The 26,443-nt window shown below is 33.1% G+C and overlaps 2 protein-coding genes and 1 pseudogene across 2 annotated transcripts; 2 read left to right on the forward strand and 1 right to left on the reverse strand.

Annotated features, from left to right (window-relative positions):
• Positions 1–9,152: 9,152 nt before the first annotated feature.
• LOC141662739 (uncharacterized) lies at positions 9,153–11,842 on the reverse strand. Its single transcript, XM_074469274.1, has 3 exons — positions 11,747–11,842; positions 10,356–10,652; positions 9,153–10,299 (listed from the first exon to the last, which is right to left on the reverse strand). Exons 1-3 carry the CDS (start codon positions 11,840–11,842, stop codon positions 9,229–9,231), a joined length of 1,464 nt encoding a protein of 487 aa, XP_074325375.1. The 3' UTR covers positions 9,153–9,228.
• Positions 11,843–13,558: 1,716 nt separating this feature from the next.
• On the forward strand, positions 13,559–19,571 carry LOC141663926 (tricin synthase 1-like). The gene is made up of 11 exons (XM_074470100.1): positions 13,559–13,585; positions 13,672–13,827; positions 13,924–13,977; positions 15,268–15,321; positions 15,887–15,970; positions 16,495–16,620; positions 16,920–16,987; positions 18,458–18,527; positions 18,665–18,729; positions 18,823–18,900; positions 19,005–19,571. Exons 1-10 carry the CDS (start codon positions 13,559–13,561, stop codon positions 18,824–18,826), a joined length of 708 nt encoding a protein of 235 aa, XP_074326201.1. The 3' UTR covers positions 18,827–18,900; positions 19,005–19,571.
• A 2,372-nt stretch (positions 19,572–21,943) lies between these two features.
• On the forward strand, positions 21,944–25,655 carry LOC141664659 (uncharacterized; annotated as a pseudogene).
• Positions 25,656–26,443: the final 788 nt, after the last annotated feature.

A 26,443-nucleotide genomic window follows, 5' to 3' on the forward strand; every position in this document is an offset into this window, starting at 1 on the left:
ACTAGGTGTTCATTTCCCTTGGAAAGAAAACCCTCTGGCTGTGTCATATACACTTCCTCCTCAAGTTCCCCATTGAGGAAGGCCATTTTCATGTCCATTTTCCAGATCTCATAGTCGTAGTAAGCTTCAATCGCAAGCAAAATCCGAATTGATTTTAACAGGGCTACAGGCGAAAAAGTTTCATCAAAGTCAATCCCTTGCCTTTGTTTAAATCCTTTTGCCACGAGCCTGGCCTTATAGGTCTCCACCTGGCCATCTGCTCCAATCTTTCTCTTGTATACCCACTTGCACCCAATAGGCTTAACACCTTCAGGCGCCTCAACCATAGTCCATACTTGGTTGGTATACATAGATTCCATTTCGGATTTCATGGCACTATACCATTTCTCTGAGTCAACACTACTCATAGCCTCATTATAGGTCACAGGGTCGTCATCATCAATGATTGACAACTCATTGTCATTCTCAATGACAAGGCCATAAGACCTCTCAGGTTGGCGAGACACTCTCCCTGTCCTACGAATAGGCTGTTCCACAGAAGGTTGTTCAGTCTGAACAGGTGTTTCCACTTGATCCGTAGTAGTTTGTGCTTCTTGACCTTCATCAAGCTCAATTTTACTCCCACTATTTCCTTCAAGGATAAACTCCTTTTCCAAGAAGGTAGCATGTCTGGAGACAAACACCCGATGATCGGTGTAAAAGTAATACCCTAAAGTCTCTTTAGGATATCCCATAAAATTACATTTTACGGATTTAGATTCCAGCTTATCTGGGTCAACTTTCTTGACGTAAGCTGGACATCCCCAAATCTTAACGTGTTTAAGACTCGGTTTCCTTTCTTTCCATATCTCATATGGAGTTTGAGGAACAGATTTGGAAGACACCTTATTCAGTAAATATGTTGAGGTTTCCAATGCATAACCCCATAGGAATACTGGAAGATTTACATAGCTCATCATGGACCAAACCATGTCTAACAAAGTTCGATTTCTCCTTTCAAATACCTCATTTAACTGTGGAGTATATGGAGGAGTCCACTGAGAGACTATACCATTTTCTTTGAGATAATCTAGAAACTCTCCATTCAAGTATTCACCACCTCGAACTGATCGAAGAGTTATAATACTGTGTTTGGTTTGTTTCTCCACTTCATGTTTATATTCTTTGAACTCTTCAAAGGCTTCAGACTTTTGTTTCATCAAATACACATATCCGAATCTAGATCTATCATCTATGAAAGTAATGAAGTACGAAAATCCACCCATGGCTTGCGTAGACATTGGTCCACATACATCTGTGTGTACCAATCCTAGCAAATCTGCAGCCTTCTCTCCATGTCCACTAAATGGAGATTTGGTCATTTTACCCAATAGACAAGACTCGCATGTAGGATATGATTCAAAATCAAAGGGGTTAAGTAACCCTTCCTTATGCAATGTCCGCAGTCTATTTTCACTAATATGACCTAGCCTAAGGTGCCATAAATAGGTCAGATTTTCATCATCTCGTTTTCTTTTGTTAGTTTGTTCAATCTGAAGTAAATCATGCTCAACGTCACATACATACAGACCATTATTTAAAATACCACGTCCATAAAGAACATTATCTCTAAGGATAGAACATTCATTATTCTTAATAATAAATGAAAAACCATCCAAATCCAACATGGGAATAGAAACAATATTCCTCACAATAGATGGAACGTAATAACAATTATTCAAAATAATAGTCTTGCCCGTAGGCATATGTAAACTAAATGATCCTACATATGTGGCCGCAACCCTTGCTCAGATACCATTGTAGGATTTTATCTATCACGGAAGCATGGTAAAACAATTTTACATATATAATAAATCCATATAATATGCATACAGATCGTAAATAAAATTGAGGGATCGATTTCTAACCTTTAAAAGCGATCCAAGAACAAGGAGCGGAGATCCTTAGCAGCAGCTCCTCAAGTGTGAAGCACTCCACCGGTATCCACCAAGAAAACGATGTAATGAAGGAGGAAGAGGTGGAGAGAAATAGGGTTTTGTAAATCTTTTAGGTTGAGGCAAAAATAGGGTTTATAATAGTATATTTATAGGCAAAATTTTCAGCTGAAAATTTTCCCATAAAATATTATTATTATTAACCCTTTATTATTCTCACTAATAATTAAAACACCTTTTAATTATTAATCATTTTTCTAAACTCTTTAGAAATAATTCTCTCACTTAATTTAATTTCCAAAAATTAAATTATTAATTAATAATATTAAGAACTTTTTCTTAATTAATTTATAATCAATTAAATCTCATTTAATCAATTATTAAATTTGCCAATTAATTATTTATTTCATAAATAAATAATTATCAGCCACTATTAATTAATTTCTCCACCATTAAATCATTCTCTTTTATGGCGTGACCCTGTAGGTTCAATATTAAGCCGGTAGTAGAAATAAATAATAATAAAACTATTTTATCATTATTTATATAAATTCTTTAATTCATTAAATATGATTAATTAATTAATCATATTTATTCTACATCGTGAGGGATACTTCTCAGCATATCGCGACTATCCGGATAATACGAATTCACATTGCTTAGAATACCAAGAATCTATTCAGTGAGTAGTTACCGTACAATTAATTCCTTCTACCCTGCAATGTCACGATTAAATACAAGGCATGGAACTTGTGTCAAGCCTATCTTATTTAATCACTTGCTTTCCCATTCACTATGCTTAGTTCTATTTAATGTAAATTAGAAACTCCTTTCTAATTTCATTCACTCTGGCCAGAGATTCCTGAGCTAGCATAAGTGGATCAGCATTGAACATTCTCTTCCTTCACTGGAAGGGGTAGATCCTTTATTGATCATACATTATCTTCGTGTACAAATTCCTATACCCAGTAGAGCCCTTATAATTATCCCTGGAGACTAAGAACTAAACCAAAGCATTGTTCAGTGTACACAAGATGACTATGATGACCTCAAGTCTAAGGATACTTGTACAACTATCACTATGTGAACAACTGCTGACACGTGAGTGAACTCCATCAGTTGTTCAGCTGTGCGAGTCATGTTCAGTGAACTTATTCTATAATAAGCACCTAAATACTAGCTATAGTGTCACCACATAAATGTCTATGAGAACAGACATCCTTCATAATGAAGCAAGCATAGTATGTACTAATCTTTGCGGATTATTAATTACCAGTTAGTAATCCTACGACCAGGAACTATTTAAGTTTAGAGTTATCATCTTTTAGGTCTCACTATTATGATCTCATCACAATCCATAAAAAGCTTTACTCTAAACTATGGTATATCTTATTTAAACACTTAAATAGATAAAGCCCGTAATAAAACAAAACAAGTCTTTTATTAATATCAATGAAATCAAAAACAGATTACATAAAAGTTATTCCTAAATCCTTATACATGATTGGAATTAGGACATATCTATTTCAGATCTTGGTCGAAAATATGTCCTTGTTTTGATTCCTGGTCGTAAGGCGTTGACTAGGATTCACGACCTGGATTTCGACCAGGATATAAAATCTAATTTTTTTAAAAAAATTTACACATCTCTAAAATTAGTAGGTAACATCATCCGTACGGTTGGATCGTTTAACAAGAATTTTAAAAAAATAGAATCACCACTCGGGACAAGACTTGGTTATAGGAACCCATGTTGACCGTAATTTGACTATTATAAAAATACACGATGTAAAATCTAATTTTTTTTTTAAAAAAATCTAGACATCTCTAAAATTAGTAGGTATCATCATCCGTACTATTGGATCGTTGAACAAAAATTTAAAAAAATAGAATCATCACTCGGGACAAGACTTGGTTATAGGAACCTGTGTTGATCGTAATTTGACTATTATAAAAATACACGATATAAAATCTAAAATTTTTTAAAAAAATTTAGACATCTCTAAAATTAGTAGGTATCATCATCTTTACGGTTGGATTGCTGAACAAAAATTTTAAAAAAATAGAATCACCACCCGGAACAAGACTACGTAATGGGAACCCGGGTGCACCGTGGTTTGACTATTATAAAAGCACATGATATAAAATCTATTTTTTTTAAAAAAAAATTACACATCTCTAAAATTAGTAGGTAACATCATCCGTACGGTTGGATCAATTAAAAATAATTTTAAAAAAAGTAGAACATGAATATAACAAATAAATTTTAATAATAGTATAATATTTAAGACAACACTAAATAACCTCCTACAACACCAGAAAGCAAATGCAACGTCTGAAGTGCCACGTCAGCTACCACGTCTGCAGGTGAGCCCCACTTCTACCACGTCTGCAGGTGAGCACCTACATGTGGGACCCACTGGTGCCACGTCACCAGTGGGCCCGGATGTGGGACCCACAAATGCCACATCAGCAAAAATTGACCCCCTTCAGTGGGACCCACATGCCACGTCAGCAATTGTGGGTCCCCAACATGTCACCTTAGATTTATTTTATATATCAACATTTATTAAAAAAAAAATATTTAATGCAACACTATGACCTCTACTGTTGCATGCTGCGCAACACTAACAGTTATTAGCAACTGTAGCTTCAATGTACTTGAACGCTTTCTCCACTGTGTTGCAATAAGCTGAAAATTTTGTAGATAATGCACCACTTTTCGTGCAATGTTGGATAAAAACCGTTGCCTATGCGCACTTATGGCGTAGTGCACATAAGGGAGTGGGAGGCAAATGATAGGCCATAAGTAGTCAGGCCTAAATAAAAGGATACAAAAGCCCAAGTAGAGAGCAGCCCAGTCCCAAACTTGGGTGGTCACCGATACACGTGGCAAAGACATAAATGTCAATTTTCTCATGTTACCAAAAATGGAACAATCACATCCCAACCGTCCAGGTGTATGACCCCCAAGTCACCCCAGCTGCAAAAGGACATCCGAGCCTCACTCACCATCTGACCCATCCAATCACTCACCAATCAAGAATGATTAAGGGTTAGGATGAAGAGGTACAAACCCCTAAAACCCTAAATCTTGAGGCCTATAAAAAGCTCCAAGAAAAAGGTTTTAGGGGTTAGAAAAATATTGTCTGCTACACACCACTATATATACATTTTTGAATAGCTCCTTCTTCCCTCTTCTTCTTCACGAAACCCCATTCTTATTCTCACACCAGAATTGCCGCGGGGACACACACCCCTCCGGTTCTGTTTTGCAGAATCCCCTACATTCGTCACGTGGACAGGGCTCGAGTTTACGTGAGAGAGGAGAAGATCCGGGAAGAAACAGAGTTATCAGTCACATGGTGCTTTTTTTAGTACTAATGATCGTGAAAATTATATCTTGTAATTTTCTTCTAATAATGCATATCTTATCTTGGACATAAAACATAAAACGGAGAGGGGTGCTGAAAATTTGATGCAAAGAACAAGATACGAGAAAAATGAGAATATGGATAAAAATTTGAAACAGACGTTACAAAGTTTTAGATTGGGGCTAAATGATAAAAAAATTAACAAACAATGAGGTTTCATCAGTACAACTGTACAAGGATAAAAAGAAGGCGGGACGAAAAGAACGTAAACTGTAAAGCCAATTTTAGCCTGTCACTAACTATGTGTAAAGACTAGAATATCCTTATCTCAAATATTTAACATTTAATATTTAATGAAAAATACTTGGCTCACAGAGTTGGGTACAAAATCTTGATATGTGTGTGAATTTTAATTAAAATAAACTCTCTCTATTTACATCAATAAATTTAATTAAAATATTTCATATCAATTATCATATGATTCTATATAAATTTTTTTTATAGCAAACACTGCTCTTATTTAATAATCATAATATATGCATGTATTTCTCTGTTATCTGATCATAGAATCAGTATTGTTTCCTAAGCCCGACAATTTTTCACACGACACGAAAACACGACACGAAACGACACGAAAATTTTGTGTTTATTTTTGAATTTTAGGTACACGACACGAAAATACACGAACACGAAAGTATACGATAAATATTTCGTGTCGTGTTTGTGTTTACCCCTCGGGTACACGACACGACACGAGGTACACGATATAAATAAATAATATTAATAATATTAATATATTCTAAAATTTATTTATGAAACATAAATTTTATACACAAAATATAAATCACTAAAAATCACTTTCACACTATAAATATCTTTATTTATGTTTAACCAAAATTTGAACAGGATTCGTAAAATTTCAAAATTTCGTGTATTGAATTCGTGTTATCGTGTACCAGTTCGTGTTTATTTCGTGTACATTTCATTTTTTCGTGTACCATTTCGTATCGTTTCGTTGTCGTGTACATACGAAAATTTTCGTGTACTACAGTTCGTGTCGTGTCTACCCGTTTTGAATTCGTGACGTGTTCGTGTTTGCAAAACAGGTATAAGACTTCATTTCGTGTCGTATCCGTGTTTACTACCCAAATACACGAAACACGAAAGTACACGACACAATTATACACGACACGAATGATTTGACACGTCTATTGTTTCCCTAGTTCATTATGATAAAATGTGGCTTCGGCAAACTTTTTTTATAAATAACAACGCGTGTGAACAACGTGATAGGGGACAAATAGAGAGCGTGGTTGGCGCGTGAGACCCTGAACCATAAAAAACAAACGCCTGAAATTATTAACAGAAAAGGGCATACATCTAACCTATCAATACCATGAGCCCTCATTTCACAGATTCAGAAAGTATAGGAAACAAAATCAAATATTATCTGTGACAGACAGAGAGAGTATCATATTAGTATGATGTGTTTGTATATGTACCTAAAAGCAAACGCTGGAAGATGGAGACCAAAAGCTAGGTTTGTACTGGAAAATCAGGAACCTTCTTAATCCATATCATAAATGCAGGTACAGAAAACAAACACAAGAAGACTGGTTTATAAACAAACACAATTGTTGACCAGCATGCCTATAAACTTATTTGGAAATAAAGCAAAACAAGCTCAGGCTCACACATATTCAAACAAAACACACATCCTTGGTCCTCACAACATATATGTATATGTTTAGCTTAACTTGTAAGCTTTAGATTTGTTTTCTATTTTACTCTTTGACTTACATGTGTTATACAACCGTTGAAATATGGATCGAAAAAATATCCTCTCTTCATTTGGATGGAACACGTGAAAAATCGAAACTTGTAAAAAATTGGCAGCATAAAGTTACTAATCATAACTTGAAAATTTATAAATAAAAAAAATAAAGTAAAAAAATGAAAAATCATGATTTACAGATGTAAATGAAATGGGATACTTTTACATACCAGGCTCGAGGGATGGAGTGAGAGAGATGAATATAAAATTAATTGTTTCTCTTGTAATTTTACTTTAAAAATTTTGATGCTTTTTCTTGTTTGAGAACTTTTACTTGTTTGAACCAAATAACTACATTATTTCATTTTTTTAAAAGTTGATATCATGAAAATTTTACGTACACACTTTTTTTATTCATTTTTGAAAACTAAAATATATGTTGTTTTAGTCCGTAAACATGAATTTAGTTTTGTTTAAAATCAAAAAAATGTTAGCATAAATGTAGAAAATGATAATTTATCAACAACACAGTTGAATATGTTTGTTATCAGACAGTCAAACACTATATGCATGACACCAAATTTCAAAAGTAAAGTAAATACAAAATTAATGTTTATAGAATAAGAAGTATGAATGGTATTTTATACTATTTCATTATTCTTTTAAAAAAAAGAATAACTGACAGTATAAAGTAAATACCGAGATAATTATTTTGTTGATTGTCTTTTTGTCTTTTATTTTCTAAATATAAGTGAAAAAAACATTTTTAACTGTATTGTACTCGTATATATAGAAGTCTACGCTAAACTATATCATCAGTACTTAACTGCAGGTACCTGATGTTTTAATATGTCACTAGCTAACTGTTATCAGGCACCGATTACAAATAATTTTAATTACCTCAAATATTGTTTTACTGTAGAATCAATTGTCCTAAGATTCACTAATTTTATAATTTTTAAATTTTCAGTATGACTCTTAGTTTAAGGCGCCATATACATTAAAGAAGATACAAATTTTATGATTTTATAAAAAAATTGGTCAAATTTATTATTTGTGAATACAAGTTTTGAATAGATAAAAAATATTTCATGGAGATTAAACGAAGTGATGGTGCATGCATACTAAAAAATTGAAATAAACATATAGGCTTTGCATGTTTGTTTATGTAATTTACAATAGTTGTATTTATTGATTTTTTTGAAGGCTAGGCCTGTTTATTAATCTAATTTATCTTAATTATTTTTTACTAAATATTCAAAAATTAATATTTTAATAGATGTGTGACTTTATTACTAACTAATTAAGGAAGTTGACAACCCCTGCATAATTCGGTTCCACTTCTTATCATTCCTGTACTATCCACTTTGAATTTGGGATCCGATTTATAAATAACCTTAGACTATATTTTAAGTTGGTTGGCTTTTACAAATATTGTTTTAAGATAATTATCTATATTTGTATCCCAAAAAGTTATTTTAAGAAAAACATTAATTTTCATGTATTTAACTATTTTAGTTCTTGACGATTGGCGTGTTAATCCTCTTTGATCTATGGTTGTCATTTCCATATATTTTGGGGCAGTAGTCAATTTATTTTTAAATGGTCGCAGATTGGGTTATGCGGCCAAAATATTGTGTGTTTGTGTAAATATAGGCAGGTCTTTAAATGCTTACTACCAACACCCAAAAATTCCTCCTTTTTCTGCACCACCAAATGTGTGGGCACGTTTTCTGTAGGATGAAAAAGGTACGGATGAGACAGCTTGATCAGACAAGTACAAACATTAGTAAAGGAGAGGATGTGCAATGTTAGTCCCATTTTAAACTATCCCACCTGCAATTTCTTGCCATGTTAGCACTCAAACGGGTCTGTGAAAAAAATGGCCAATCTGATGCAGTGGAAGCCCACTTCCCACTATGTTTTCTATTCTTATTATAATGTATAGCAAACATAAACATTCTAGAGTTTATTTATTTAAATTAAAAATCTAATATTAATCAATTATAATGAATAAAAATATTAAAAATTTATTAAAATAAAAACATGTCCCTTAATTAAAATGCATCATATTATTAGAAAAACATGAAATAGAAATTAGCACACGAGAAAATATTAAAATTTAAACATTACAATATTGAAAAACTTAACGGTTATTGTGAAACTGCGAGATATGCTCAACCAAGTCATTTTGTAGCTGACGATGTGCCCGTTTATCACGCATCTGTATGCTGTTTTGAATATACGTTTCATACGGAACAAAAGGTTCTTCTCCTAAGTTTGGTTGCGACAAGCCATTTGTTGCATCATCATAAATTGGTAAGGGACCAAATTGAGTAGCGTATGTGTCCCTCTCGTCTTCAACAATCATATTATGTATTATGATGCATGCTCTCATAATTCTTCCGAGATCTGCTTTGTCCCAAAATCGTGCTGGACCACGTACAATTGCGAAACGGGCTTGTAACACACCAAATGCTCGTTCGACGTCTTTTCTCTGACTTTCTTGATATTTTGAAAATAATTTTCTCTTTTCATTTTGTGGACGTGGTATCGTTTTAACGAATGTTGTCCATTCGGGATAGATTCCATCCGTTAAATAATATCCCGTATTATAATTATTTCCATTGATTGTATAGTTTACCTCAGGAGCACGACCTTGCAGCACCTCATCAAAGACTGGTGATCGATCTAAAACATTTATGTCATTATTTGATCCAGCAACTCCGAAAAATGCATGCCATATCCATAGATCAGATGAAGCAACCGCTTCCAGTACAATTGTTGCAACCCCTTTGTGACCATTCATGAACATGCCCTTCCATGCTTTAGGACAATTCTTCCATTGCCAGTGCATGCAATCAATACTACCCATCATACCAGGAAAGCCACGAGCCTCACCCATCTGTAATAGACGTTGTACGTCATTAGAGTTTGGTGTTCGTAGATACTCACCTTCAAATATCGTAATTACACCAGAAACAAATCTTTTCAAGCATTCGATTGCAGTAGTCTCTCCAATACGAACATAATCATCAACAGCGTCAGCAGATATTCCGTATGCCAACATACGAATTGCTGCAGTACATTTTTGTAAAGGTGATAGACCTTTTCTTCCCACTGCATCGATTCTTTGTTGAAAGTATGGATCAAAATTTGAAAGAGCATCCACAATACGAAGAAAGACATGTCTTCCCATACGAAATCGTCCAATTTCCTACATGCATTGACTCGCAATTCTTCATACTCTTCAGATGCTTCTGCCATATTTGCCTTCCCCTTTCCTTTTCTTTTAGCCGCTTTTGTACCTTTGGGACGAACAGGAGATTCAGCAACATTCTCATTTGTTGGTGTATCGTTATTACCCGATGATGAGTAATGTCCAGAATCACTTAATTTAGTTCTTTTAGAACTTGCACTATTTCCAGGAGTTCTCCACTTGGGTTGTCTACGAAGCTCACGCCAGTGATTGTCAAAATTAGACTTCTTTTTGTACTTAGCTAAATGGAGTATATGAGCTTGCTCAATTATGTCGTCCAAGTTTGAACCACTCCCAACAATTCGTTGAGCCTCATCATAACACGATCCAAATTTGAGAATTTGAAAATTGGTATTGAGAATTTGGAGGTTGAGAATTAAAATTAATATTTTGTGTGTTGGGAAAATAAGGATTTGGATATGTATATGGAAATTGAGGGTTTGAATTTTGAGAATTTGAAGATGGGGGATTATTTGGATTCATTTTTTTGGCTAAAAAAATTGAATATTTTTTGAAGCTAGAAGTAAAGATTATGAAAAATAGGGTGTGAGAATTATGTATTTATAGTAGAAAAATATTACCGTTAATCAGTTTACGTTACAAATATTAACGTTGATAGCAACGGCCATAAAATAAAATAAGTGAATCTTACATTTCAATCACTTTTGTCATAAAACTGCTGTTGAGTCAGATTAAAAAACAAAAAAGAAAGTAATCGGGACGAGCCCACCGCCGTGGGACTCTCCCATTTCATATGCAGCCATACAGTGGTACTGGAGTCCCACTTGAGGGAAGAGACCCACTTCGCGTGTCCCAATACATCAACCGGGACCGCGTTGTGGATGGTCTAACGACGCAAGTGCCTCCTTCCTCTCTAAAAAGATACTACTGACATTACATGTTTGCAATGGTTGTGGTCCTTGTGGAGGTACTGATACGATCTCCTTTTAAAATTTTGAATTATGCTCGCATTGTAAGTATTATAAAAATCTGTAGAGAAAAAAGGGCCGATTAAGATTAATCAAAAAATTGAAAATTAATTACAGTAAAAACTCGATAAATTAATACCTTTGCACCATAAAAAATTATTATCAAAATATTAATATATCAATAAATTAATAATTTATTAATTTATCATTATATTAATAATTTATTAATTTATCGATAAATATTATTTAAAATTCTATAACATATATAATTCTCAGAATAATAATTTATTTTCATCTATTGAATACTTAAAATAATATTGAGAAATATTTATGAATTTAAATAAATTAAAATGATTCACTTATTTAATTAGATTACATAATATTCTGAAGTTCTCAAAATGGTTCGGGAGCTATCTTTTCTACACCAGTCGTCCTATTTACCAAAACAATAAAAGGGACCTTATTTAACTAAGTACACGGTTGAAGTCAATCTCACGAAAATATGTCCTTAAAGCAACAATTACGTAATTTGCTCTTGTAATATGAACATAGTACGCCGGAGCTAAATTCATTAAGAAAGATTCAAGAAGAAGTATAAGGCCACATCAATTTAATAAAAAAAACAGGTTACAATTGAGGTTTAGTATAAAAATGCATCCTAAAAATCTATAATTTTGATGTAATATGCAATTATTAATTTATATATTATATGAGACTAATATGTATTAATAAAAAAATATTATCTAAATTTAGCTAATTATTAATTTAGCATAAAGGTCCTGGCTCGGGGTTAAAAAAAATTATTAATTTAACGAGTTTATTAATTTATCGAGGTTTAACTGTAATTGTATGAAATATTTGACATAATTTCATATTTTAATTATATTTAATTCAATACCCTTATTTTATTACTAGTTTAGGAATTGATATATATATATATATATATATATATATTTATCATATCAGGTAACTAATAATTATTTAAATTTAATTGAAATTTTATATTATATTAAATAATTTATTTTTAATATAACAATCAAGAATAATACATAGGGTTGTTTCAAAAAAAGGAATAATACATAGGGATTAATCGGATATTATAAATCGATCGTTCTCGTATCTTGTAAAGAACGAAAAGTATGGCCGTAAAGAAATTATCAGTATCACTCCTCGCCTTTACGATTACTTACTTGCGAATGCCAGAGAACCAGAGGTGTGTATGTAATTTGATGTGTGTTGTGTGTATGTGTTTGTCAATTTAAGGAATGTGCATAAGTTTCTGATTTTTGTTTGTGTTTTTGGATTTTAGGTTTTGCGAGAATTGCGCGAAGAGACTTCGACATTGCGTGGTATTCAGATGCAGGTACCTGATTTTTTAGTGATTTTTCACGGTTAGGAGGTACAAATTAGAGATGTGTTTATGTCGTTTTTGTAATCTGAATTGTTTGATAGAGATTGTGACATGAGATAATTGAGTTAGTTATCGAATTTGGATATAATCTGCTTAGCATTTCCGAAGGAAGATATGGCACTCATTGTGTGAACATGTTGATCGATTTTATGCAAATAAGGATATAATTAAAGTGTACTCCTAAGTCCTACCTTGTGTAATTGTGTAAATATGTGGTAAGCTGAAAAAGCATCAAGCAGGAGATATTATTAAGAATAGATTATACATTTTTATTAGTAATGTATCAAGCCGTAGATATTATTGATAATTATTAAATACATAGGGATTATTTAAATTTAAATTTTATTGAAATTTTATATTATATTAAATAATTTATTTTTAATATAACAAACAAGAATAATACATAGGGTTGTTTCAAAAAAAAGGAATAATACATAGGGATTAATCGGATATTATAAATCGGATCGTTCTCGTATCTTGTAAAGAATTAATTGGGGGTTATTTAATAAAATCGAGGAATTTTAGAATCATAATTATAAGGTTTATTATTGAAATCAATTAGGGGTCGTTTGCCAAATTCTGAAATTATGGGTTTCAGCCATAACAACCCCATACATGATATTTGGTCAAAAAAATAAAATTTAATACTTACTCCTCAAATTCCAGGGTTTTTCATACCCAGACAAGGAGGTAGATATGAGGGAGGATTAAGGCCCCTAAAACATTTAATCATTTTATCCTTAAATATCTGAATAATTTAAAATCGTTAGCTCGTTATTACAGGTTTTAAAATTAATTTTTACAGTATCATTTTGTGGTGAACATTTGGTTTGAATTCTACGTTCCAACCACAGATCAAATCCAAAATTTAATCAACATGGCGAGCTCGTTGATGTGTCGTTGCGTCAATTCTCTCTCCATCTTCCGCACTCGTTTATTCACCAACACCTCTTTACCTACACCAAACGCCGTCGTTTATTTAACAGCTAGAAAACACATCGCGTGTTCCTCAATCTCCGTCGCATAAACCACCAGCTGTTCCACGCCGTCGTTGTCTCCGGCGACGAAAAGTACGTCCGTAAAGAAATCATCAGTATCACTCCTCGCCTTTACGATTACTTACTTGCTAATGCCAGAGAACCAGAGGTGTGTATGTAATTTGATGTGTGTTGTGTGTATGTGTTTGTCAATTTAAGGAATGTGCATAAGTTTCTGATTTTTGTTTGTGTTTTTGGATTTTAGGTTTTGCGAGAATTGCGCGAAGAGACTTCGACATTGCGTGGTATTCAGATGCAGGTACCTGATTTTTTAGTGATTTTTCACGGTTAGGAGGTACAAATTAGAGATGTGTTTATGTCGTTTTTGTAATCTGAATTGTTTGATAGAGATTGTGACATGAGATAATTGAGTTAGTTATCGAATTTGGATATAATCTGCTTAGCATTTCCGAAGGAAGATGTGGCACTCATTGTGTGAACATGTTGATCGATTTTATGCAAATAAGGATATAATTAAAGTGTACTCCTAAGTCCTACCTTGTGTAATTGTGTAAATATGTGGTAAGCTGAAAAAGCATCAAGCAGGAGATATTATTAAGAATAGATTATACATTTTTATTAGTAATGTATCAAGCCGGAGATATTATTGATAATTATTAAATACATAGGGATTATTTAAATTTAAATTTTATTGAAATTTTATATTATATTAAATAATTTATTTTTAATATAACAAACAAGAATAATACATAGGGTTGTTTCAAAAAAAAGGAATAATACATAGGGATTAATCGGATATTATAAATCGGATCGTTCTCGTATCTTGTAAAGAATTAATTGGGGGTTATTTAATAAAATCGAGGAATTTTAGAATCATAATTATAAGGTTTATTATTGAAATCAATTAGGGGTCGTTTGCCAAATTCTGAAATTATGGGTTTCAGCCATAACAACCCCATACATGATATTTGGTCAAAAAAATAAAATTTAATACTTATTCCTCAAATTCCAGGGTTTTTCATACCCAGACAAGGAGGTAGATATGAGGGAGGGTTAAGGCCCCTAAAACATTTAATCATTTTATCCTTAAATATCTGAATAATTTAAAATCGTTAGCTCGTTATTACAGGTTTTAAAATTAATTTTTACAGTATCATTTTGTGGTGAACATTTGGTTTGAATTCTACGTTCCAACCACAGATCAAATCCAAAATTTAATCAACATGGCGAGCTCGTTGATGTGTCGTTGCGTCAATTCTCTCTCCATCTTCCGCACTCGTTTATTCACCAACACCTCTTTACCTACACCAAACGCCGTCGTTTATTTAACAGCTAGAAAACACATCGCGTGTTCCTCAATCTCCGTCGCATAAACCACCAGCTGTTCCACGCCGTCGTTGTCTCCGGCGACGAAAAGTACGTCCGTAAAGAAATCATCAGTATCACTCCTCGCCTTTACGATTACTTACTTGCTAATGCCAGAGAACCAGAGGTGTGTATGTAATTTGATGTGTGTTGTGTGTATGTGTTTGTCAATTTAAGGAATGTGCATAAGTTTCTGATTTTTGTTTGTGTTTTTGGATTTTAGGTTTTGCGAGAATTGCGCGAAGAGACTTCGACATTGCGTGGTATTCAGATGCAGGTACCTGATTTTTTAGTGATTTTTCACGGTTAGGAGGTACAAATTAGAGATGTGTTTATGTCGTTTTTGTAATCTGAATTGTTTGATAGAGATTGTGACATGAGATAATTGAGTTAGTTATCGAATTTGGATATAATCTGCTTAGCATTTCCGAAGGAAGATGTGGCACTCATTGTGTGAACATGTTGATCGATTTTATGCAAATAAGGATATAATTAAAGTGTACTCCTAAGTCCTACCTTGTGTGTAATTGTGTAAATATGTGGTAAGCTGAAAAAGCATCAAGCAGGAGATATTATTAATAATAGATTATACATTTTTATTAGTAATGTATCAAGCCGGAGATATTATTGATAATAGATTATATGATTTTATTTGTAATGTTAATGCATTGGAAATTGAGGTCTGATGGAGTGTGTAGTACTTATCAAGTCTTAAATATTAGTACAATGTTTGAGCTATATAGATTCGAAAAAGAAAATTAAATAATTATTATATGTTGGTTTATTGGGATTCATTTTTAAGCTTCTTTATTTTATTTTTGATACTCATGCTTTGTCTACAGGTATCTCCTGATCAAGCGCAACTGCTTGCAATGTTGGTCCAGGTTCTAGGGGTGGAAAGGTGCATAGAAGTTGGAGTCTATATGGTATGCAAGTTATAATTCTCACTGGTTTGTCCGACCTCTTTTTCTTCATAAAATTACTTTCGAGGACTTCTCAAATATCCATCCCATGTGTCAAATGTTGATAAGATTTAGTCACTTTAGAGCTGTGTCACTGCCTTTTTGATGGAAATTATTATTGAGCTGCTATATGTATTAAAGAGAAATGCAGACTGGACAACCCTAAAAATCCCCTTAGTTTTCTTACAATTTCAAGTAAGTCTTGGAACGAGGCTTCAAGGCTTCAGTAGTTCAGTTTTCCTGCAAGACTGCCTCTGGGCCTTCTTGCCTGAAAGATAGTTGGAAAATATAATTTTTGAGCTACAAAATGACAAAATTGTGCTGCCATTTTTCAATTACATACTTAATAAGTTCATGAAAGACACAACCAAGGTGCAGTGTTCATTTTGGTGATGCGAAATGTTGATCACACTTTTATAACTTTGTTTTTAAAATGTTGGGGTTCAGTGAAATATTATGAAACTTCTTTGGTTAATTATTGCTTCCAGGGATACTCCTCACTGGCTGTTGCCCTTGTCCTACCAGAATCTGGCCGTTTAGTTGCTTGCGAAAGAGACGAGAAAGCCCTTGAGGTGGAAAAAAGGTATTATGATCAAGTTGGTGTCTCCCATAAGGTGATAACTATCTCCTCTCCTGAGTTTGTATCCTGAAAGTGTTTTCTTCCCAATTTTCTGTCCTGTACTTGTGTTCTCTACTTTTCTTAAGATATTGTCAATTTTTTTAGGTTCTAATTAGTGATTAATAATATCTAATAATAATAATATAAACAAGGAACCAATTCTAAAGTTCCAAGGCCAACTGCAATGACCCTGACTTGGCGACTCCACATAGTAGGGATGCTCATTTTTGTATTGACCTACGATCACACACATTTTGCTGAGATATTTCGTCTTAAGATATTTAATTGTGTCAGGTTGATGTCAGACACGGGCTTGCAGCTGATGCCTTGAAATCAATGATTCAGACTGGCGAAGGTTGCAGGTATTGCTCAAATTTGTTTGTTTTGAAGTTGTGTGACTTCAGCTTACTACATAGAGCATAGTAAATTCATACCTTACATGGAGATGAGGAAAGTCAAAACCTATAAAGAGTTTACTGTAGGGTCTTATGTAGCATTTGTAAATTAAATTTATATGGGTAAAATTATTATGATAATAGACAGCTAAATAAGTTTATTAGTTTCTATTTTTTTCCCCAGAGTTGGTTTACATAGTTTCTACTTCACCAGATTAGTTGTGGTATGTTCATTAAAGAGATTGTTTATCTTGAACAAGAAAGGATATGACACTTAAAACATAGTGGAGAAAGAGGTAGATTCAGATTAAAACTTAAAGGAGATGACATGACAGTTGAGAATTGATCTGAAACCTCGACCTTTATACCATTGGTCAAGTGGTTATGTTATCACTGTGCTAAACTTCACCTCACGTTTCTAGTTTAATCACCTCAAAGAATGTACTTTACAATGTGTATCGAGTATGGATAAAGAGAGGTATCTTAAGTATGCATCAATTCATGACTCGTGAGTTACATTATTGAAGTACTTTGATAGTGAAATGGTTCGAGATGAGATCGTACCTAAGTTTTGGTTTCTACAGCCATAGTGCGTGGACATGAAAGCGTAAATATTTTTCTGTGCTTTGTAGATCAGAGGTACCCTTAATGTGAACAAGCGACCTCGATGGTGATAAACTCTTAGAATATACTATCCTGACAGGCCTTAATTTCACTAAACATTCGAACTCGACAAAAATTATAGTATGAATTTAAAACTGCTTTGCCGAAGATAAACATTTGGCCGGATTATTTTTCGATCTGCAACTTACTTATTTTTTCTTTTTATTACTTGAGTATTGCCCTACCCCTAGTATGAAGTATATCCCAAACCCGAAGACAGGAGAAAATTTTACTTTTGACAAAGCAATTCTGCATGTCATATTATTATGATGGGTTACTTTTTTGAATTATTGTTGTGAATTTAAAGTACTGTATTTTCCTTGTGCTCCTCACTCTTTGCATATATATTTTTCTTACTTTACTGAATTTAATATACTATCCTGCCAGGCCTTAATTTCACTAAACATTCGAACTCGACAAAATTATAGTATGAACTTAAAACTGCTTTGCTGAAGATAAACTTTTGGCCGGCTTTTTTTTCGATCCTCAACTTAATTATTTTTTTCTTTTTATTACTTGAGTATTTCCCTACCCCTAGTATGAAGTATATACCAAACCCGAAGACAGGAAAAAATTTTACTCTTGACAAAGCAGTTCTGCATGTCATATTATTATGATGTATTACTTTTTTTGAATTATTGTTGTGAATTTAAAGTACTGTATTTTCCTTGTGCTCCTCACTCTTTGCATATATTTTTTCCTTACTTTCTTCAGTTCACTATTAATTGTAACATATCTAATGAATCTGGAAATTTACTTGTGTTATCTCTGTAGTTATGACTTTGCATTTATTGATGCTGACAAAAGAAATTATCAAGAATACTTTGAATTGCTGTTACAACTGGTTAGCATCATACCATTTACTATTCTGTGTCTAGTATGCCATTTATTTTTCTGAAGGGGTACATGAATTTGGATGGTTCAGTTTACATCCATCATATGGTTGAGATATATAACCTTCTCTTAATCCGAATATTGCAGGTGAGGGTTGGTGGGATTATTATAATCGATAATGTGCTTTGGCATGGAAAAGTTGCTAATCCACTGTAAGTAACTCAATATCCAGTGAATGAAGTAACATGCTGATGCGCATTCTGAATTTCAACTGGTTAAATTATTCCATCAATCTATATATTCAGATAAATGATGCCAAGGCTGTCAGCAATAGGAATTTCAACCAAGGTATAATGGAGGATGAACGTGTAAGCATAAGTATGGTAGGTGCCTGAAGTTCTGCAATTTTTCTTCTAAACGTATTTTTAATCATCTCAATTTAGTCTATAAACCTATTTTTTAAATATATTTATAATTTTGTTAACAGGTGCCCATAGGTGATGATGGCATGACAATCTGCCGAAAAAATGATCTCTATCAGTATGATGTGACTCTAAAATCTACTAAATTTTAATCAAGAGGGTGCAAAGTCTTTTCCAAATTGAAGGGTTAACACCTGATGACCAAAGCTAAGCTGTGAAGGGGGAGATGTGGTTCTTTGAAGAGCTAGAAGTTATGAACATTCATGTTCATGAAGAACAGATGTTACGGAACTAGTCTGCGGAACATGAAGAACAGATGTTTGAAGAACATGAAGAACAGATGTTTGAAACTACAGTCTGCAGTTAACCTGCATCTTTTGTGGAATGATCTATTATTTCACTTATAAGTCTAAAATCAAATAGTGAATAGTGGAAAATGCATCAGCTATATGCAAAAAAATTGTTATAGTCTGAATTCACGGGGAACTCTCTAGTGCAAGAGACTTGATTAGTTGATAGAATATAACCTATGAAGTATGAACTGGTAGGTATGTGTAGTTTTATCATTTATGCATGATGCATCTAACTCGTTATTGACGTGCCCTCTAAATTTATCAATTGCAATTACCATTTCCGTTGTTTCTAAAAAGTAGTTATTTATTAAAATGCATTTCTTGTTCAACTATAATTAGTAAATTTTAAGAACAAACAACTTAATAAACTTGAAACGAAATTCTTAAAGAATTGATTTATTACATTAAATTTGAAAAGTTGATTAAATTTTTTTTTGCACTGGATTCAACTATTCTGTTCCCATTAGAAATACAGTGAACCAGAATGTAAATTGCACATGCTATAAAAAAGGTAAGGAAAATGTTTGGTGTACTTTTCTGCAAAATTACAGGTGGCAGTTACTTGCAGGGTGGCTGTTACTTGCAACTAGATGCATTAAAATCTACTCATTTTTCACGTACACTTTTCAATTCAATCAAGAAAAAATCACAGATACACAATACATAATTCTTATACATACAGGCCACCACTACTATATTCTTTCCTTGTGGCTTTTTTTACTTGATACCATTTCTAGCTATATATACATGCAAGATTGCATACCCTTATAGTCCATCAAGAAAATGTACAAATACATGTTCTTGTTTATTGTAATTTGAATACCCTCGTAAATGCACCAGGGGCTCACGATATTTGGTTTGGGCAAGTCTGATATTTGATCATCACCTTGGTAAAAAAATTGTTTATTTTTATTTCTTGTTGATAATTTGTTTTTTGGTGCTATATTCTTGTGAGAAACATGTTTTATGTGTCATTGGTATCATTTTCTGGGGGAGTAGCATAAGCGGAATGTGAATGTGTGTGTATGTGGTGGGGGAGGGGGAGAGGGTGGGAGTGGCTGGGGGAGAGAGAGGGAGAGAGGGGTGTAGAAAATTAGATCTGAAATTATATAAATATATAAGTATAAGACTGTGAGCAATGCTTATTTTGTTAATATATTGAAACGCAGAGAAAATATAATTGATGTGTTAAATATCAAAGTAGTCACTGAATTGAACGCCATATATCAGTTTAATCATCAAAGTTAACGGGGTATCATTTGAATCACTAAAGTCATAATAAATATCATACATATACCTCAAAATATGTGCTCGAGAATTAAAATTTATTTTATGGAGTTATATATATTTTTCTTTAATCCTATTTCAACCAAATGAAAATGTATGAATTCTAGTATTTTCTATAATATAATAAGATTTTTTAAAATTTATCTACTATTTATTTTTAATTTTTTAGTCATTTTCTTTATTTAAATAAAAATAATTAGTAGATAATTTTTTAAAAATCTAAAAAAATCATTTAAAATACTATGAATTCATAACTTTTCATTTGGTTGTAATAAGATTTAAAAAAAATGTTTAGAATTCCATAAAATAAATTTTAATTCTCGAGCATATATTTTGAGGTATCTGTTTGATATTTATTATTATTTTAGTGATCCAAATGATACCGCGTTAAGTTTGATAATTAAACTGATATAACTTTCAGTTGAGCGAACACTTTGATATTTAACCCCATAATTAATACGTGCAGTGTTTTTCATACTACGTATTATAAAATATATAGTGCCTGTTTGGGAAATCTTAAAATAAGTAACTGATAAGTGATAAGTTAATAAATGCTTATAAGTTATATAAGTGTTTGGATAATTTAACTATAAGTTAGATTTTTTTTTTAATTTAAATGAACTAAAATAAATAATTTTTAAATACAATTATCTTAATTTATATAATTTAAGTTTGATTAACATTTTAAAAGTATATTTTAAAACTAAAATTGATAAAAAAAATGAAAAATAAAAAATAAGTTGAGAAAAAGTACGTCGTTACTAACATTCAACTTATCAGCTTATAAGTTGAAAATTCAACTTATAAGTTGGGTCGACAAACACTCGTCAATAAACTGTTACGGGCTTATAAGCCAATAAGTTGGCTTATCGGAATTGCCAAACAGACCCATAGAACTATAAAACTAACTAGAGCTGATGGGCTAGTAAATAGGATCCCCTTCCACATTATCTCCATCACTCTAAACTTATTTAAATACTCCTAATACGGGTAACTCCCAGATAAAATAAAACACAGTTTATTTAAAACATAACTTAAATAAATAATCCAAATAATTAATAACTAAATTTAAGATTATTCCAACAGGGAGCACTACAATGTGTTCTTGTAGTTGTAAAATATTTATGATAAAACAATATAATGTGTTCATGTTTTCCAGAGAATTTTACTAGTGTTGCTTTCAAATTCAATTATCTGGGAATATTGCTTGTTACAACCTTTTTATGTTTTGTTTAAAGGTTCAATAAATGTACCCTTTATTTCTGTTTTAATCTGCAGTAGAGGATCTGTGTATGGAACAAAATTTTGTTTACAAGCTTTTGAACACTTTCTGGATCCATCTATTGTAAAGCAAAGATTCAAAGATGAGGATATTTGTTCGTTCTGTGCGACAATTTAGATCAGCTTGCCAGCATGGAAGGACTAACTTTAGTAAACTAAAGAACATACCCAATCGTTTAATTAGTACAAGTCCAAAATTTTTGAATTATACTGGAGGTGTGCACGTGCAGCAAAATCCCTCTTACATAATCACAAGACTGTTATGTACTGAAGTTTCTAACGTCTCAACTACAGGTAGGCCTTGTCGTAAGGCCTTTTCAACTCTTAGCTTAGTTTAATACAGTTTGCAGGTATTAAGATGTCACATCGTTTGTTGAACCTATAAATTGATCACAGGATCACATTCCGGAGGGCCTCTTGTGGAGTATGAGCGTAGAATTGCTGCAGGGGAACTTGTGGATGGTGACATTTGCCAGGTGTGACGATTGCCTTATTCTTAATGATTGTTGTGAAGCTCAACTTGAATTATCAGTTGACACTATGTCCATGGCGTGGATCATAAATTTGGCCCTTGTATTGAGTATTCATTAAAATTATTACTACTCTCTTTGATTCAACATTTATCTTCCAGTTGCTGGCATTCTAGATAAATTTATTAGTAAGCTTTAATATCCATTTAAAGTTTATTTTGTGTAATTATTGCCGCTAAAAAATGTGCAATTTTTCTTATATATATGATATTCACAGTATTTCTAGAAGTGTTACCACTGACAGTTCTAGCTTAGAAGAATAATAGAATACATATTTTTTCTTCTATTTCTGCACAAATATTTAAATGCAGAAATTTGAATAGTAACACACCTAAGCCTCCACTGATCACTAAGGCAGCTCTTGAGCCTTCAACCTCCCATCGTCAGGAGGTGATGATATCCACCGGCTATAAGCCAAGGGATTTCATTAGAATAAGTTGCCAGCGCATTTTTGTGGCTAAATGTGAGCAATCAAGTCACATTGTTTGTTACATCTGCTCCTTCTGTGCTAACCTCTTGACTTTTTTTAACCCTTATAGACTATATTCTTACAGTAATTTTGCAGGTAGGCACCTTAAAAGAAATTCAGAGACTTTATGATGAGCTTATTGAGTCAGAAATGGCCTGTCTCTATGATGCTTCTGAGAAAGAATTGAGGTAGTGTATGGTTCACTCTAAGTTTAAAGCAACATGACCATTAAAATGACGATTTATGTCTTGGGCAGTGGACTGCGTTAGAGTTCCCACCCTTCATTAGCATACCACGAATACAAATTCAGTTAGTGCACTTTCAGATGTAGGTGGTTGTGGTCCCGTCTCAAACCTCAGTATACTTACTCACCTGTAAAAGGACTTTATCTATATGGAGGGGTTGGCACAGGAAAAACTATGTTGATGGATTTGTTTTTTGAACAGTTGTAAGCAATTTTTTGTGCCTTGATGAGGCAATTTTTTGTGCCTTGATGAATTCATGGTATGCAATGAATTTATGTTTGTTATTTGGACACACAGTTGCGTAACGATTGCTGATCCTTTCTTTCTGTTCGATGCTTTCAAAGGTAACTGATATTGCTGATGCATCATTATTGAAGTCTTTTTAGACATCTATTCAGCACCGGAACTGTAAGTTCATGAACCTGTATGCTCTGTGTGTCGTTTGAGCTCTTACTTTGAACTACATTTGATCAAATTGAATAATGTACTATTTTATGTGTATTTGTCATCCTGACAAGTACAGATTCTTATCGCTACTTCCAACCGTGCCCCGGACAACCTTTATGAGCGTGGGCTGCAAAGAGATCTTTTTCTACCATTTATTTCTGCCTTAAAGGTATGTATAAGTTAATTCCTTAGGACTATAAGGAGATTCCTTAGGAGGGTGCTAATCAGACAAGCTGAAGCAAGTGTTTTGTGCTCTTAATAAAGCGGTGTCAATGGAAAGAGATAGACATGATTTAGATTTTTGGTTAGACAAATTTTGTGTGTATGGAAGTTCTTCTAGGAAGGTGCTAATCAGACAAGCTGAAGCAAGTTTTTTATACTCCTGATAAATTGGTGGCAATAAAAACAGACAGATCTTAATTTAGAGATGTCCACTACAGACCATGGGGTGACGTAACATCTGCATTGTTTCAGCCTATCTGATTAAAGCTACTACTAATTCAATCCTAGTACACATAAGTTTCTATATAGCCACTGTTTGATCCTAGTCTACAGACATTGCTGTATGCAGGATCAAAGACATCATGTGTGTCGACTCGGTTGTTTAGTAACTTGGTGCTTATCTGATTGTAGGAAAGATGTGTAGTGCATGAAATTTGTTCATCTACAGACCATCGCAAATTGACTTGGGTAAAACATCATAATTTGCACTCTTTTATATAGAGATTACATTAAAGCTTTTATGGCTGTCATATTTGTTGGAAACAATCTTATGCTTGGATGGGCCATTTTATGCCTTTACTTGCGGCAGGCTGAGCAAGGTTTTTATTTAGTCTGTTTTGACCTGAATAGAAGCAAAGCTATCCTTCAAAATGTCGGACTAGTTTGATAAGTTGTCATAATGTATATTCGTTATAAGTTGCCATAATATATATTCGTTATAAGTTGCCATTTCAAGTTTATACAATTTAACACTCTCAAAAAAAAAGTACCATCTTTTGAGTTTGTTTTGCAGAGAAATTTCATACCCTGGCTTTGGATGGAGTGCCAGTATTTGGGCTCTACAACAGGGCAGCAGCCTATCGTTTCATCACTCTAGTTGATGTTAGTTCATTTCCTTCTGAATTGGTTTGATACCTGACCTAGTACTATTCTGACAGTGTCGAGAATGTATTGTATGTGTTGGCCAATACTGTATACCAGCCAGCACTGCCGTGTGAATTAAACAGTAAATCTAAATCTTATGTTTTTAAATGTAAAAACGGACCTAATAAAATTATTTTCGTCGTAGGCGTTGTATGTGATTAAAAGTGTAAAAGAATATGAAACTGGTTGCATCTTTTTCTGGCTAGTACAAACTTGTCACATATTTTTTTATTGCATTTACAGGTTATGTACGAGAATAAAGCCCAGATAATTTGTGCAGCTGAGCCTGCTGAGGGTACTCCCCTCCAGCTATTTGAAAAGATCGTCACAATTTCTGAAGCACGGAGTATGGCACCTAGAGGTTCAAGATCATGGAGGAATGATGATATTGACCTTTGTGTGGATAATGAATTGGGTTTTGCAAAAGATCGGACTATCAGCAGGTAAACTTTTACTGTATTAGTGATTAAATTCTGATTACCACATTTAATATGTTGCATTTCAAATTATTATGAATGTGCAACTTGAATACCATTATTCAATTAGTCCTATTAGTGCATTTCATTTTGCATAAGCCACTTATTTCTTAGAAAGGTTTATATACCATATGTGATGCACTTGCTCAATCACAGAAGGATGTCAACAGAAGGATCTGGAAAAATAAGAAATTGTATTCTCAGTTAATACAATGTTTGAAGTGAAAACTAGGCCATTCGTTATCTATTTGGTTCGATCATGCAATCCTAGTGTAGTTGGAGGGACTGAAGTTAAAAACAACTTTGTGATCCAGGTTAACAGAGATGAATAACAGTGAGTATCTGGAGCAACATGCTGAATTGTTGGCAGAAGCGGGGCACCAACAAGGTGTAAACTGACAACAAAGGGCTACAAGGATGACTAATAGGTTCTTATGTCCTCATTTTTTCGTTTGCTTTATGGTTGCTGATTACATATGAATGACAATATATAGTTAACTATTGCTGGATGTTTAATTCTCAACTGGAATGGATTTTAGTATAAGTGGTCTGATAATTAGCTGTATCAATAATGTTATGATTTCATTTAAACAGACAGTCATGAGAACCAAGAAATTAAAGTGGGTTCATGTTCATATATAAGGCTGTCCTGAGTAATCAGTAATCACATATATGCACTTCCTTATGTGATCGCTCTAGAGACAGATATTGAAATTACAATCTCTGCTTAATTGGTGGACACATAAATATCCAATGGTACTCTTTCATATAGACATGAGATCATCATTCATGTTAGTTTGACAAGTTAAAACTATGAAACCCAAAAACGTCAGTTTTGAACATATAAGAAAAGTTGGTAGTAACAAAATCTTCACAAAACGACACTTATCACTTTCCTTGAAACAATAGAAGTGACAGATATTGAGCAAACTTGATAACTTTTGCACTCAGTTTGTACATGGAAACTTTGTAACAATAATCTTGCAGTTGATAATGAGAGAACTTTTGAATAACCCGGTATCTTTTTCCCACATATATTGTACTTTTACTATTAGCTTCAGAAACTTGCTTCTGGGCTTTCAGTTCTGTGATCGTTGTTTACTTGTCCATAAATTTTGACAGTTTTTTTACTTTTGCATGACGGACTTGACTAGTTGACTTAATGGGAGGAGCCTAACAGCTCTATTTAGATTGCTAATACACAGACTAGATAATGTGTTATCTGTTTTTGCCACTCAACCTAACGCTGTTGGAATGATGAAAGTAATAT

Source organism: Apium graveolens, chromosome 1 (assembly GCF_009905375.1).
Source record: "Apium graveolens cultivar Ventura chromosome 1, ASM990537v1, whole genome shotgun sequence".
In the NCBI taxonomy this organism is placed as follows: Eukaryota; Viridiplantae; Streptophyta; class Magnoliopsida; order Apiales; family Apiaceae; genus Apium; species Apium graveolens.